The 17,500-nt window shown below is 42.4% G+C and overlaps 1 protein-coding gene across 3 annotated transcripts in view; it reads right to left on the bottom strand.

Moving 5' to 3' along the window:
• LOC135107428 (hemicentin-2-like) overlaps positions 1-17,500 on the bottom strand; it is a 194,722-nt gene that overhangs the window by 12,484 nt on the left and 164,738 nt on the right. For all 3 annotated transcript variants that reach the window (XM_064017280.1, XM_064017282.1, XM_064017281.1), the window contains 5 exons: positions 12,892-13,098; positions 6,702-6,853; positions 4,482-4,626; positions 4,187-4,320; positions 453-609 (listed from right to left, as the gene is read on the bottom strand). In XM_064017280.1, the coding sequence (XP_063873350.1) occupies positions 453-609; positions 4,187-4,320; positions 4,482-4,626; positions 6,702-6,853; positions 12,892-13,098 (795 nt within the window). The remainder of the gene's footprint in view (positions 1-452; positions 610-4,186; positions 4,321-4,481; positions 4,627-6,701; positions 6,854-12,891; positions 13,099-17,500) is intronic.

Genomic DNA, 17,500 nt, shown 5'->3' with positions numbered 1-17,500 from the left:
AAGGGCTGCCTATAAGGCGAAGCTTAGTTTAGATGAAGGTTTCCAAAAGTGTAAATTCACTGCCTTCCTTATAGAAATCAGAACCTTGCTATCAGACTAAGAGGATTCACTAGCTTATAGGTTCACACAAAAAAGACTTCGTACAATCACATTAGTTACATAAACGTACAACAATTGTAAGCTAATAGTTACAATAACATTACAGATGTTATGAACATAAATGCATTAACGTGAAAACGAAAGCATCCTGTTGAAAACAATACGTTTGGGGACAGGAAAGGTGTGAAAATATAGTGGATAAATAACACATTACATGCAGCACATGACCAAGAGAGGAAAAAACTATTCACGCGCAAAACAAGGATATTATGTCACACACACACACACACACACATACACACACACACACACACACACACACACACACAAACACACACACACACAGTACTCACACTCCACGTTCAGGTTGAGTGCGTTGCTCTGGCCGTCACCCTCAGGGTTGCTGCCGACGCAGGTGTACAGTCCCCGCATGGCCGCCGTCACGTTCAGCAGCCGCAGCGTGGCGTTGTTCACCTCCACTCCCCACGCCCACCCCCGCAGCGCACGCCCCTGTCTGGGAGACACCAGCCCCGGTGAGAGGCACACACCGCAGCGCCACATACACCAGCCCCGGTAACAGACACACACTGCACCACCACCCACACCAGCCGCGGTGAGAGGCACACACCGCACCGCCACACACACACACCAGTCCCTGTGACAGGCACACACTGCACCACCACACACACCAGGCCCAGTGAGAGGCACACACCGCACCGCCACACACACACCAGCCCCGGTGAGAGGCACACATTACACCGCCACACACATCAGCCACGGTGAGAGGCACACACCGCACCGCCATACACACCAGCCCGGCGAGAGGCACACACCGCACTGCCACACACACCAGCCCCGGTGACAGGCACACACACACCGCACCGCCACACACAACAGCCTCGGTGACAGGCACACACCGTACCCACCACACACACACACACACACACACACCAGCCCCGGTGACAAGCACACACCACACCGCCACACACACCAGCCCCGGTGACAGGCACACACCACACCGCCACATACACTAGTCCCGATGACAAGCACACACTGCACCGCCACACACACCAGTCCCGGTGACAGGCACACACTGCACCCGCCACACACACACACACACACACACACACACACACACACACACACACACACACACACCAGCCCCGGTGACAGGCACACACCGGGTCATAGGTGACGAGAACACAAGTAAATATGTTTGTTAGAGACAAACAGTTAGGCACAAACAGCCGGGCAGACACTGACATATTGATTGACTACTGAATCACTGACTAACTGATGCATATATTAACAAAATAGCACATGCTATGCATACATGTATGCATACATACGCTAAAGAAAAATGTAGATAAATAAATAAATTGGAAAAAAAGTCCATCTCTTACGGAAATGAACGCATGAAATAGAGTTTGCACGGGTGAGCTGCATCTCCTGGGTGACAGGTGGTCTTCGTCTCGTGAGACATGCGACTCTCCGACGCTTGCACACTATGAACAGCGATGAGGTGATGGATGGGGTTTCAAAGGCCAAGAATTAATCTTTTAATCAGCTATCTTCTTTTATCATTATAAGTATTTTGTTGCCACTTTTTTGCAAGGGTTAGTCACGTGTAGTAAACAGTGAAGCTCTCAAATTATAGAGGGTGGCCCCACGATCTTTACCTTCAGTGTCACTTTCAACTAATTCGTTCTTAATTATAGCACCAGCAGAAGTCCAGTCTCTTTGTTATACAGCTGAGTCAATGTGTAGATTGGTACAAGCCACATGATATTAACAGATTCATGAACAAAATCCTGTATAACTCTATTACTTGCAAGACAGTTCCGGCGAGTGTGTTCGTGTGTGTCCCTCGTTGGCTCCCTCACACGCGCACGCCACCCACAATGAGATGGGGGGCAAAATTCTGTGGCGCTCGCATGGACCCCCTAAGGTTATTCGCGAGCAGCTGTACCGTTGCCTGTAGAATATATGTATCTGTCTGTGTATGTGTGCTTTCTTTCTGGCTATTATATTATAAGCAGCAATTACAAACACACACACACACACACACACAAACACACACACACACACACACACACACACACACACACACACACACACATAAACGTTGTACGAGTATGTTGTTGAGTAAGAGAGAGAGAGAGATAGATAGATAAATAGATAGATAGAGAGAGAGAGAGAGAGAGAGACAGAGAGAGAGAGAGAGAGAGAGAGAGAGAGAGAGAGAGAGAGAGAGAGAGAGAATATTACAGTGTATCATGCATGTCCGTTGTGTGTTTCTCCGCCTTTTCCCGCGTGTGTGCATTCAGCAAGGCGCGGCGGGACAAGGAGGATCTATTAAGCATCTCGTCCGCGGCTCGGGTGGGCCACTCCAATACCCGGCAGTATTGCACAGCGGCACGGGAGTATTGGGCTGCGCTCTTGTTGCAGGGTACGACATGCCGAGGGGGAAGGGTGGCTGAGAAACAGGACAGCAGACAGACATGTCGCCAAATAGAGATGGACCTACAGAGTTAATATCGTATAGATTAGCAATGATGAAGAGAAAGATGAATTCATAGTGAAACTGAGGACAAGGATACAGAGCGAATGGAGCTTTGTGACAGGCACGGTCACTGATTCCTGCCTGGGTGTGGAACGGAGGCAGCCTCTCCTGTCTTGCTCAGTAATTAGCGGCTCTGGTCTTGGTCGATATTCTCACTCTTGATAAAACGCGCCTGTCCAGTCTTCCATTATCAGCTCCCTGACTGATCATTACAATAGATGGAAAATATTTCTCATAGTAGAGACTGATTTTTTTCCACAGTTCCATACAAAGTAATGTGTTCGATGTCTTACATAGGCATAGACAAGACAGATTGTCTTTATTAAAGCTTCTATTCAAGATTAAAGAATAAAAAAGAAAATGAAGTAAGAATACTAGTATTTGGTATATTTTCTATGTATTTTTTTGTTTTTGTTTTTTGTTGCATATATACAGTATTCTGACCATAAAGTGTGTGTGTATAAAACACACACACACACACACACACACACACACACACACACACACACACACACACACAGTTTAGATTTAGAATACTAAGTATATATATAATTTTATTTGTAAATAAGAAAATAGTACAGAATATACCTACATGTATTATTATTACTTCACTTTCTTTTGAACAATTCCATATTTTACGGCATCTCCTACACCCTGGAATTTTAACTCCACGGAAGGTCTTTACTGGACACATTATGACACTTACTTTCCACTGCCGTTTCTCACACATCTTTTCCAATTATATTACTATTTTTCTCAACGTTTCCCTACTGCAGGTAATTACTCTACTCTTCTCACAGTTTTGCTTCTCGCCTCTTCCTGCACTCACATCTGACTTGCAAATTCAGGTAAGCTTTTTCTCCACTTTTTCTCATGTCCCACTTTCACCTTCACACTTCCGTAAGATGTAGTGAGAGATATTTTCTTCCTCCTCTTTAAATATAATCATATCTATGTATTTGTTATTTGTTAACATACCTCTCTCCGAAATGTATATTGAATACTTTTTCTGAGTAAAAAAAAATAAGGAGAACAATGGAAAGAATGTATGAAAATTTCGTCAATTCCTCTCCTCTAACTGTTTGTCTTCAGCCTCTCTCTCTTCGCCGCAATGTTGCGTCTCTTGCTATATTCTATCGCTATTTTCACGATGACTGCTCTTCCAATACTGCTGACTGTACGAGTATGCCCCGTCCCCCAACCCTCCAATGTTGCATTTCCGCATAAGATTTTTCTTTTTCTCAAAACTATTCTGTCCATCTTCCTAATGCAAAAGTTAACCAGTATTCTCAATCATCCATATGTTTTACTGTGACGCCCTGAGTGCTTCTGTATTTTATCCTGCTTACGACAAACTCTCTCAAGAAGATTTCATGACACTGTCTTCTTAAGGGACTGGCACCTTTAGTGAATCTTTTTTTTTTTTTTTATTGCTTCACCTAGCCGAGGCCCCTCTTACAGGTAAAAACCTTCGATAGAACAAATACTCAAATTATATAGATGAATAAAAGCCACCGGACTCACGTTATGGAACCAGGTAATGTTGTAGACGGAGGGGTTGGCCTGCAGGTGACAGGTGAAGGTGATGATGCTGCCTTCTCGCACGGTAGCCGCCTCAGACCCGCCACCATGCACGTTCACCGTGGCGACAGGCACGACTGTTGACACACACACACACACACACACACACACACATTGATATGACTCTGTTCATGAACGAAACTTGTCTTCCTTTAACTATAAAGTATTTACGCAATAAATACTCAAAATGCAGATGTTAAAAAAAGAGTTGGCAACAGCAGTGAGCAGCAGTACTCACAGTGGACGGCGAGGATGAGCTGATCCTGGAGGACGCTGCCGGCCAGGTTGGGGCTGTATGCTTTGCACACCAGCGGCACCTTGTGATCGCCAGGCTGCGGCGTCAACCTCACCGTGCTCACGCTCACGTTCCCGCCCACTGAAGTCTGCAAGGATAAAAATTAAGTTTCTCTGAGGCAGGATATTGAGTTACAGAGAGAGAGAGAGAGAGAGAGAGAGAGAGAGAGAGAGAGAGAGAGAGAGAGAGAGAGAGAGAGAGAGAGAGAGAGAAAGAAAGAGAGAGAGAGAAAGAGAGAGAGAAAGAGTAAAAAACAATTCATCATTGCAAATTTCCATCATAAAATTCCAAACAATCAGACTGGAGTCAAGATTTCCTAATTTCCTAAGAATGACTCCAAGTTGTGTGAAGGAAGTGTGCGGTGAAGCTTCTCTGGTGTTAAAGTCTTCCAACAAAATAAATGAAAAGAAAACATCATATCAAGTCTCTCCGGGATAGCAAAGTAGAAAATAAAATTTGACTTGCATCCGCTGTTCCGGAATTCGGTGTGAAGTTCGGAATAAAAGTGTAAACGTTCAGTGAAAATGAAAGCGAAGCAACACAACGCCAGCAGAGACGGAGAGTTCAGTACAAACAAGCAGGGAGAAGCGGGTCTTGAGGTTATTAAAGAAACAGAGCTCAGACAGAAATTCAATTCACAATTTATATGTCACTGATGTCCGTGATAGCTGAATTCAAGTGAGAAAGCGAGGGAACACACACACACACACACACACACACACACACACACACACACACACACACACACACAGGATACATTCCAAAAAAAAGGCAAGATTGAAGACGTGTTAGACATAAGAGGTTGGTGGACAATGGTGCACACGATTGGTATTGTCATTCCACTTAGATCACCACAGCGACTTTTTCACTACTAGCAACTCTGGAAAATGAATGAAAGTTGTATAGAAAGTTGCATCCTGGTAGGAGGAAAATATGGCAACATAGCAAGTTTAAAAACGGTGAACATTTATGACTCATAAGAATATAAGAACATTAGAAAGTATAATCAGCTGGACTACGCAAGGCAAATCCTGACCACTCACCATCTCTCATCATCTCTCTCTCTCTCTCTCTCTCTCTCTCTCTCTCTCTCTCTCTCTCTCTCTCTCTCTCTCTCTCTCTCTCTCTCTCTCTCTCTCTCGTCATGTGTGCCGTGGACAGTCTATTACTCAACGTGCAGTCTTGTAACGAAAGATCGCCTCAAAACAACAATAAAATAATTTTCAGTGTTTTTGACTTCCTTCAGAACTCTGCTTAAATTTCAATTAATTTCAAAATGAAACCAAATTAGGACAGAGAGTAATATATCTTTTCCAGTTGTACGAAGACAATTATTCTCTCACCTTTACCCAAAATGTTACAGGTAATATCATATAAGAACATTAGCAGATTATCAATACCGATGTAAATGCAAATTATATATTTTTTGTAACTATTGCATAACAACATCGTAAACAGATATTCCTATTGACAGTTTTTTTTTATGCAGCCATAATGTCATTTCATTAAAAAATTAACCAACAGCTATCTGAATGCCGATGTGCCACCAACTAACGAATTAATCATATCAATACGTAAACCACAAGAAGGAAGGGCTTGACGGAAGGCTGCTCATATAATGCTGAGCAGAAGGTGCACAGCGTTGCTACACCGGCAGGAAGTAATGAAATCCAGGCTAAATATAAGAGTCGGAGGAGACAGTCAGTGGTGGCGCAGACACGTTCTTTTTATTACATTATTATATCGCTCACGTGTGGCCTAGAATATACCACACACACACACGCACACACACACACACACACACACACAGGAGATGAGCATTGCCTCCTGCAGCCGCCTGGTCGTGATGGCGTGAAGGTCACAATTCCCTACCTCCATCTAGACCTGCCTTCCATGAGGTAAAGAGGAAGTTCCACGTTACAGGATACACACCGCCAACCAGATATTTCTGTCTGGATGGGGAATCAAAACTATCTGTGAACCACATGGCCCGCCACAACGCTACCACAAGAGAGAGAGAGAGAGAGAGAGAGAGAGAGAGAGAGAGAGAGAGAGAGAGAGAGAGAGAGAGAGAAAGGCAAAGCAACAAATGGCATTATTTCAACTTTTGCTGACGTTTCCAGTCGCCACTGCCGCCCCTCCAGTGCTTTTTGTTGTACTCACCAGCGGCGCATTCGCAGTAAGGCGGCGGCCGCCCAGCCACCACTGCACGACTGGCGGTGGCGAGGAGCCCACCACGCGGCACCTGAAGGATGTCTGCTGGCCGGCGCTCACCCATTCCCCAGGGGCCTCCAGCTGTACCGTGAGTGGCGCCACTGTCGCCAGAAAAGCAAGAAACATTAGGAAAGACAATAAACAATTTATGACCATGTTTAATTTTATATATATATATATATATATATATATATATATATATATATATATATATATATATATATATATATATATATATATATATATATATATATATATATATATATATATATATATATATATATATATATATATAAGTCTAATAGAGTAATTGGGCCGGAGACCGTTATGTCCTTCCCATTGCATACAAGCGCGTGAGGCAGAAAGAAGCGCCCCTCGGGGCAAGTGTCAGTTGTTGACACTCTCAGAGCCCTGATCAAGAGCTCTTGTCCTAATGAGGAATTCGGAGAGTGTCTAGAGAAGGAATGAAGGCTCACAACATTTAATTAATAATTTTCTTTACTTTCTACTAAAGCACGGTGTGTGTGTGTGTGTGTGTGTGTGTGTGTGTGTGTGTGTGTGTGTGTGTGTGTGTGTGTGTGTGTGTGTGTGTGTGTGTGCACTTAGGAGTATATATATGTATATATATATATATATATATATATATATATATATATATATATATATATATATATATATATATATATATATATATATATATATATATATATATATATATATCAGCCCTACCCACGAAACAATTAATTCTGTATAAATTAATTGCAGTGGTAATTAAGCTCCACTGTTCTGTCAGCACCATAATTATAGTAACAAGTGTGAATAAAACTTTAATGCACCAACAAAAATAGCGCTTGCCAATGCACTGTAACTCTATTTGCGGAGGAGTGAACATATCGACTCTTATCACATTGGTTGACCAAGAACTGCTCATGACGACTCAGACAAAATGGTTGCAAATTGCATACTAATGCTAGTGTAATAAGAAACAAAGCAATCCTTGTCGGGAAATTCATTCATAAACTCGTAGTTCATCTCTGTTTTCTGGGTCTCAAATCTTTGAGCGTCATTCTCGCTTCCCCCTGCACCAGGAGGCAGCCGTGACGTATGCACTTTTACTCGAGGTGTTACACTAGATACACTTTACCAAGGAAAAACTAGATGGGCGGATAGATAGATTTATGGTTTTTAAAATTCCGTGAACCATAAACTTTATTCCATAGCAGAGGGAAATGTACATACGTAAACGATAAAACTATGCAACATGAAATGTTCATAAACTTATAAAAAAAATAAACCATTTCGTAAAAGAAGTGGAAAAACACTAATAACATTATTCGTAATTAAATACTTTTTATAGCATGAAAACTAATTCTAGTAACATATTTTGCAATATAGAAGCGTTAAGAGAAATTATTCATTTTATTTTATAATGACATGACACTAAACTCACATTTTGTTTTTCTCTGTAAGAGCATGATTGATATCAACCACATATGAACATGAGGTGTGTGTGTGTGTGTGTCTGTGTGTGTGTGTGTGTGTGTGTGTGTGTGTGTGTGTGTGTGTGTGTGTGTGTGTGTGTGTGTGTGTGTGTGTGTGTGTGTGTGTGTGTATGTGTGTGAAAGAAATATTCTTGAATGTAGAGAGTGATGGCGGAGGAAAGACTGACAAGCATCACCAAAGAGCACAACACTTAAAGCTCGGCTGTATTGCATAGGAACAGTTGATAGGTCAGTCTTGCCATCTATGTAACTTGTCGTCCAGAGGTGGAGAGGCGGAATGGGTCTATTTATCTTGCTAGCACGGGTCACTTACAGGCGGTGGGGACGTGTTTCCGGGACACTGAAGACTTTCCTGCCAGTGATGAAAAGCTTTCACCTGAGGAATAAGACGTCCGTCGCAATTTCTGCGAGAAAGCTGTCTTTTATTGGACTAACCCTTTACATTTAAAAGCTATTCCGCCCACCAGCAGAAGTGACTTAGCGAATTCCAGTGACCGGGAGACTAACCTTTGAAGGTAAACGAGTTGCTGGTAGTCCCAGCTTCTATAGCGATAATTTAAGAAAAAAATGTGGACAGTTGAAAAGACTAGTAATACAATAAAGAATTTTAATCTTACACAGCAATACCAGTGCGTGTGTGTGTGTGTGTGTGTGTGTGTGTGTGTGTGTTGCTGAGATTCATCTGGTAACTTACCAAACCATTGGATGTACCTGTTTGTGTACACCAGTGTCACAACTGCCACAGATGAAGTTGTAACACAAGAGACGGGACCATTTATATCATAACTCGTTTGTGATTCATAACCACCATGCCTAATGATGTATCACTAAACCCTGAGTCTAGAATTTTCTTGCATTAAGTTGCATCAAAGACCGTTTACTTCGAAATATGGCTTATAGGGTTTTAGCGTTCGCCACTGCCTGACTTAGCATGCCACGCTATTGTGCTGCGGCTTTGAGTGTTGTAGTTGGCTGTTGGCTTTTTGGGTCTGCACGCTTCATGCTTGTCTTCTGTGAGTACGTATATTAAGTTTTCAGTGGCGATTCACTTGTTTAGCTTGATTTTGGGCACGTTTTTACATGTGGTGATTCTTTATAAGTCTTTTTGCAGTTCTAGTTCAGTCTTGCAGACTTGTGATGATGTGAATTTACTAAAACGTGTAAAAAAAAAACAGCTTGTTGTTCGTCGACTTATTTCTACTGAGCGTCCACGACCAGGGAGCGTCAACTGTGTGTGTTATTCGTCTGCTCTGTGTGTGTGTGTGTGTGTGTGTGTGTGTGTATGTGTGTGTGTGTGTGTGTGTGTGTGTGTGTGTGTGTATGTACATTTCAAATCGGTTTTTATATTTTGTTTTATAATCATGATCATCTGCGTGCATTCCTTCCATAAAGAGACTTTCAAGCTCATATAGTCCAGCCTATAAATTAGACTGAGACCTCCCATTCATCACACATCAATACCTTACTCATGGGGGAGATGACTCCTCGCTCATTACTAAAAGCTCTTACAACCTTCTTGGATTACGAATTTCTGTTTCCTGTGACATGGAAGGACGTTTCCATTGAGCAGGTGGGCTGTGTGTGTGTGTGTGTGTGTGCGTGTCACATACCATCTGAACAGGTCATCATCATCACATAATATAATTAACTGGAGGACAAAGGCCTTCTCCAATGATTAGAGGATGAATGGTAAGCCATATGCCGTGCCATGCGTGCTGAGGGCGTCTTGGCAGAGTGCCTACAGCATGGAGACAAACTCAAAGGATCTCCGACCGAGATTCAAGTCTGGATCATATCACCTGTAACTTTAGCGTGATAGAAACCTACAATAAATCAAGTGTCTGTATGAAGGTTGCGATATCATTTCTTTCTCCACTTTCCCTCCTCTCAATCGGCGGACGTGTCAAGCTTGGACACGTTGGTATCCTCGTTTGTTCCCTTCTTTTTTTCCAAAATATTCAACCTTCTCCTGAATTCTAACTTCACTTAAGTATCGGGTTCGTACACCTCTGATGCTGCTTTTGTACCGGGCGTGGTATATCGTCCTCCCATTCTGCCTCGTACAGGCTGGGGATATGGTTTGAAGGAGTCACATTTTATAACTTACTTTCGTTTATTAGACGTAGACATGAAGTAGGGAATACACAATGTGCTCGCCTCGAAGTGAAATGCTGATGTCCCTCCAGCCCACTCTTGGACCCTTAACTCATTTATCCCGTCCCGAGAGGCATCCACCAATCACATACAATATATTTTTCACGTGGTTTAGGAGAAAAGAGTGTGGAGGTGATAACTGGCGAAAGGTGTGAGCACAGGTCTTTTCCCAGGGTACCGAGACATCTAGGATAGTCAGATAAGGTGAGGAGGTGAGAGGGGCGCGTCCACAGGTGTGCGCCCAAGTGGTCGTGCATATAATATGCATATGTATAACATGGTACATACATCTGAGATAAATGCCTGAATTTTTTTACAAAGAGGCGGCGTGCGGATCTCCGAGGGCAGGTTGCGGATGTTGCTGCAGTTCACAGTGCGATCAGTAAGTCAAGGGAGCACTTCCCGGTCCATGGCAGATCATTGCCTGGAGATTTAAGTTTTTTTTTTTTTTTTTGTCAATTAATTATTTTCATCAAATGGCTCAGCTTTCGTACTGAGTGTTTTTATTTTCCTGCAGAGTTACAAAAATACTTGCATCTGTAGCATTTCTGTTTATGATGCCAGTGTTAGCCATGAACACAGGATGTCAGTCCGGGAAGCGCAATCATGAAATATGACATTTTTCATGGATTGAAGGGAGAACGCAGGCTGTCAGTATGTCGAGGTCACCCTTCCGTCTGTTAATAGAAACCTGATCGCACCAGTCATCCGTAAGGACCATCTGGATTTCTGTTTTCTCCTGTCATAACGTTAAGACCCTCTTGACCGCCCTCCACCCCGCAGCCCGCCGTCACTGCTGAGTGGCGGGGAAATAAACACCTGAAAGTGCTCCACTGGGAACCAACGAACCGTGGACGCGGGACTGAAGGGAAAGATTAGTGGTAACGAGGCCACTGTTACACCGCTGCCTCGCCTCCCGCGTCAGTGCTCAGGGATGGACGCGTATCTGGGTCACCGCGTGATATCCTTGCCTCAGCCTACGGAAGAGACTTCGTGAAGCGTGACGCACTGCATTAAAAGCAGTAAGGCAAGAGAAAGTTGCGTGTTATTATGATAGTAGAAGTCTCTCTCATTCTCGCTTTCTCTTTCTCTCTCTCTCTCTCTCTCTCTCTCTCTCTCTCTCTCTCTCTCTCTCTCTCTCTCTCTCTCTCTCTCTCTCTCTCTCTCTCTCTCTCTCTCTCTCTCTCTCTCTCTCTCTCTACACACACACACACACACACACACACACACACACACACACACACACACACACACACACGTAAGTACGTACGCACGTGTGCACGCGTGCAAAGTGTAATAAAAAATAAAATCAAGAGATGGATGGACGGCACACGGAAATAATTCTTTCATTGGCAACGTGAGCGTTTGTGAGTTGTGCGATAAATAATGCAAGTGAAGATCTTATTGACCAATCCTTGAAGAATGAGATGCACGTGATGCTGTCTGCACAAAGATAAAAAAAATAAATAAATAAAATAAAATAGAAGATAAATAGGAAAAAAAATAAACAAATGCGTAAAAAATAGAGGACAAAATAAAATAAACAAATAATATTTTAAAGAAATAGAAGATGTATAAAAAGGTAGAACACTGGTGACTATAGCATACCTATCAAATCCTGCCACAAACAGACGAAAAACAAATGTATGGATATGAAAACAGCAAAGAACAAAGAGATGAATAACCTCCCAGTGATTAGTGACGTACAACTGAGGAAGTTGAAAGCCAAAGTAAAGGAGATAGAAACACTGAAGATCAGAAGAGATAAAAGCGAAACCATCACTCCCTCAAGGTCTGCCGCGGTGTGGGTGGATGATGAGGTTACGGGATATGAAAGGGTTATTCCACAACAGCGGTGGAGCGATCCGGCAAAAAGAAAAAAAAAAAAGTCGGGAAAGTTAGGAAGGATGTATCGAGTTCACGGTTCCAAAGTACCGAAACTCCATCCCACCCGAAGTCTCCCTGAAGGCTTAGCAGGCATGTAAAGTTTTTGCGATAAGGAACTCTGGCTGGAACGCTTGGAGAATGTGCCCGCCCTGCTAGGTATTACATGGCGGGGAGTCGCTGGGAGCACAACGCCACAGTGGTGTTACTATAAAGCACATGCAATGACGGAATGGTAGAGGGTGTAGTGAAGCTGAATTTCATCTTTTCATCGCCGTGCCCATTGAATTATAAGTATCGCATGAAAGGAATGGTCACCAAACGATGATCAGATGAACAGAAGGCTGAATAAAAGATCAGCAATATGGGAAGGCTTAGGATTAGGAGAATATTGTTGAGAGAGAGAGAGAGAGAGAGAGAGAGAGAGAGAGAGAGAGAGAGAGAGAGAGAGAGAGAGAGAGAGAGAGAGAGAGAGAGAAACAAATAAACACAAAGACATATAAAAAAAGTATTAAGGAAGCATCAAGACAGACAAAGAAATATAAGATGCCTGCACCCACATTATCAAGGCGCAACATCAACTAAGGCGCAGTACTCACGGTTGACCTTCAGCGTGGTGGAGACTGTGTTCATGATGCCCGAGGAGACGGAGGCGTTGGTGGTGGAGCAGGTGATGGTGGTGTCGGCCGTAGCTCGAGTGGCCAGTATCGTAAACCAGGTCCTGGCCACAGCACCCACCCTCTCTTCTTCAGTGGTCTTGCCCAGCTCCACCCCACTGCCGCCCCACACCAGCCCGGGCGGTGGCTCTGTCATACATCAAACGACAACACACTTATTAGTCTTTCAGTTTGATAAAAAATTAAATTCGTGCTCATAATTATGACGAATGAACGCGATCACAAGACAAAGATAATTGGCGTGTGTGTGTGTGCGTGTGTGTGTGGGTGGGTGGGTGGGTGGGTGTGGACTAAAAAACAATATCGAGGGTTTGGTATTAGCAACAAATCTAATCCATCTTGCCACTAATCATCATAACCTGATTTTCGCTGAAACGTAACGGAGGAGTGACGAGCCGCTTTTCCTGACAACCTACATGCCACCACCTACGGACGCCATATTTTTAATAGTAGTAGTAGTAGTAGTAGTAGTAGTAGTAGTAGTAGTAGTAGTAGTAGAAGTAGTAGTAGTAGTAGTAGCAGTAGTAGTAGCAGTAGTAGTAGTAGTAGTAGTAGTAGTAGTAGTAGTAGTAATAGTAGTAGTAGTAATAGTACACCCAATGATTGTATGTGCGTGATGGGAAAGAAAATTAAATGTTTATTTGTAATAACTAGATTATATCAATGTACATGCCGGAACCACCGTCCCGCCATCAAACCACGTTACGTTCACTGACGAATGGTGATTATTTAGCCTGACCCATTGTTTGCTTTTCTGTATATCGCTTACAGTTCATGCAAACACTACCAACCTCAGAATTTATTCATGTTAAATATTGTGAAGGAAGCTTATTCTTATTTTTACATTATATTTATGAGAACTGTGGCTGTTTTGAATGTTAATATCTGCATCCCATAACACGCCGATAAGAATAATAAAAGAAGTCTGTTTATACACCAATGTCTGACATAACCAAACTCCCTCCACATATGATTTGCCTCGCGTGTCTTTATCCCTTCATTACTGACACCTTCCACCTGTGAATAAATATTAGAGAGGCGACCTGCTTAACTTTTCATCGTCCCCCTATTCTTTTTTAAGCGAAAACCTGCATATGTGTACCTCGTTAGCGTTTATATGAACAGCTGGAAAAACAGATAGCAGGTGGTCAATGACATTTGATTAACGTATTTCATAATGAAAATGGAGAGGAATTAATTTCTCTCTCTCTCTCTCTCTCTCTCTCTCTCTCTCTCTCTCTCTCTCTCTCTCTCTCTCTCTCTCTCTCTCTCTCTCTCTCTCTCTCTCTCTGACTTACAATCGCGCATGCACGAGCACACACACACACACACACACACACACACACACACACACACACACACACACACACACACACACACACACACACACACACACACACACACACACACACACACACACACACACACACACACACACACACACACAGACCACAACCACCACCACCACCACCGCCAAGCAAAGAAACACCACTCAAAAACTCTGCCTACAAAGTGTTTGTTGTTCGCGAGGCAGATTGACCTGGGAGTGACGGCAACACCTCACTATCTTTCCCCTGTCGACAGCAGTCAAGTGTCACTAATCTCAATGAACATAAACGGAAATATAATTGCTTGAAATATGAACATTCTGATTAAAAAAAAAAAAAAAAAAAGTTAAAAAAGAAAAAAAAACTGATCTAGGATTTTTCTACTTCAATACAAACAACTAGAGAATGTGGGAAAATCATTGGGATAATACGAAAATTGAATTTATTAATGAAACGTTAAAACTTAAACTCGCGAGTGTTTTATATATATATATATATATATATATATATATATATATATATATATATATATATATATATATATATATATATATATATATATATATATATATATATATGTGTGTGTGTGTGTGTGTGTAATGGATTGAACCATTACACCTGTAAATCATACTTCGTATTGTGAGAGACATGCACGAATACTCACAACCGCCAAGTAAGAACACAATTCATCATTTCATCGAAATTCGAACAACTTTTGTTTTTTTACAGACCGAATTTTTATGTAGGAACACGTCAAAGCAAAAACAAATAAAAAAAAAAACTAACGTATAGTGAGCACACACGCGCGCGCGCGCGCACACACACACACACACACACACACACACACACACACACACACACACACACACACACACACACACACACGTTTTTTTTTTTTCTCTTCAGCTTTTTTTCTTTTTTTTTATACAACTCTAGGTATTGCGCAACAAAGAAATTACACTGACCGATCAATCACTCATTCGATTTCCAAGCTAAAAGAAAGGAAAGGAGACGGCATGAAAACAGCGCACAAATCCATCACGGAAACTAAACCGTAAAATGTCATCAAATGTGTTAGGTCAGGAAGCCACAGGGCGGAATAACTCCGAAAGACAAGGAAATGATACATATATTTACCTGTGTGTATGTAATAATAATAGTAATAATAATAATAATAATAATAATATTAATAATAATAAACGGTTTATTATTTAGGCAGTTAACAAACTGAAAATGTACATAGGGGGTGGGGAAATACTTAATAATCCTAAAGGTAAGTCTAATCTAGAAGGGATTATTGATTGATGGCTCGTACCATGGTGGGAATCGCATGTGTGTGTGTATGTGTGTGTGTGTGTGTGTGTGTGTGTGTGTGTGTGTGTGTGTGTGTGTGTGTGTGTGTGTGTGTGTGCGTGCGTGTGTGTGTGTGTGTGTCAGTCACTAATGTTGAGAGTAAATTTTTTTCCAGTGATGCATGGTGAGCCATCCTGAGCCGCGTGGGCGAGATGGTGGTTGAGTGGTGGGCAGGCTGTGTGCCGCGGCAGTGTATTCACGAGGGACGCACACTGTCTTCCGTCACTCGCCCACGCTAAAGCCAAAATTTTCCACGTTATTTATATCTTTATTAAATAAAGATATTCCATATTTCATATGTATGAAATAGCCTTAATGTCAATTATTTTATACGGATGGGTTCTCAATGCCTATAAGAAAATTACATGACTGGGATATAAAGTAGCTACTGGTGGTTCGCATAACAATATGCAGGGGCGTGTGTTACGTACAGTTCAGGTACCCAGCGCTCAGCTTGCATGATCCGCTACTCGTGGGCATATGGCGCCACGCTGACTTACGCATCAACCCATACACATAATGGATTCATTTAATAGTTACATTGATGTCACAGTCGGCACTGAGCCTTACAATAATGAGTCACTTCCTCTACATCATCCACACGTCAAAGTTGTGTGTAACGATTCCTGACTTTACAGGACTGGTGGTAAAACAAATGATGTGCACCACCTTTCATTCAGTGGATCGCTGGGCACTGATCATGTCCAGGCAATTAGGACACCAGCTGAAGTACTTGTAGCTGCGGGCGAAGTCCTCTGGAGATGTCGGCGCGGCTCAGACAGTGCGGCGCGGCGCAAGCAGAGCTCCATGAGCTGGAGTGTGTTCGTCGCCTGAACATTCACACGAAAATTCTTCATGGAACCAGCTAATTAATAACGAGGCCGTGCCTTTTAAACAGATTCATATAAAGTGCTTTGCTGCTTTGATTATTGTACAACAATGATTAATTCATGTTACTATAAACGTCCTCATCAATGTTTTAGGTTTTCCTTTTACTTTCATTTTCGGTCAAAATACATGTACATACATTTTATATTAGTTTTGGCACCGTATCTGAATTGCTCTAGTTCACGTTGTGTTCATTATGTTATCATATTTAATTACATATTCGATGTTCAACAGTTTACATTTAGTAGTGTGCAGTTAAGCATAAATTCATGTTGTTGGGTAGTTTAGATTTGTTACTCATTAGGATGTATATATATTTTTTTCTTTTTTTTTCCAAATTCTTACATTACAGCCAACCAATGTGCTAATCAATCTATTATAGTATTACATATGTCTGTTTGATTTAAATCAGGTGTACCTACTGAACTTATTAAAAATACTTACTTCGTGTGTGTGTGTGTGTGTGTGTGTGTGTGTGTGTGTGTGTGTGTGTGTGTGTGAGAGCTACACGAAATGTACGTACTCATGAATGTCTTTTTTTTTTCAGAACGTCAGAAGTAAATCCGGTCAGCAATCCTTCTTCATTTCTTCTCGGGGGGCTGAAATGGCATGCCTTTCTATATGTGGAGGCTGGTTGGTTGTCCTCCACCCGTGTTAGAACAGGCAGGAGTATATTGGGCGGCGCCTTTGCAGAGGATCATGCCGTCCCCAGAGCAATCATCATCGAAGATACGGCTGGCAGGAAGCATGTGGATTTCCTTGGACCACTCAGCGTACCTTGAAAGATGGCCGGCTTGTGGCAGGAATCGAACCAGGGCCACAGAGTTCACCACGTCCAAACACACAAACACACACACACAGACACACACACACACACACACACACACATTCTCTCTCTCTCTCTCTCTCTCTCTCTCTCTCTCTCTCTCTCTCTCTCTCTCTCTCTCTCTCTCTCTCTCTCT

The sequence above is a fragment of the Scylla paramamosain genome, chromosome 15 (genome assembly GCF_035594125.1).
Source record: "Scylla paramamosain isolate STU-SP2022 chromosome 15, ASM3559412v1, whole genome shotgun sequence".
In the NCBI taxonomy this organism is placed as follows: domain Eukaryota; kingdom Metazoa; phylum Arthropoda; class Malacostraca; order Decapoda; family Portunidae; genus Scylla; species Scylla paramamosain.
This window is presented reverse-complemented; position numbering and strand designations above follow the sequence as displayed.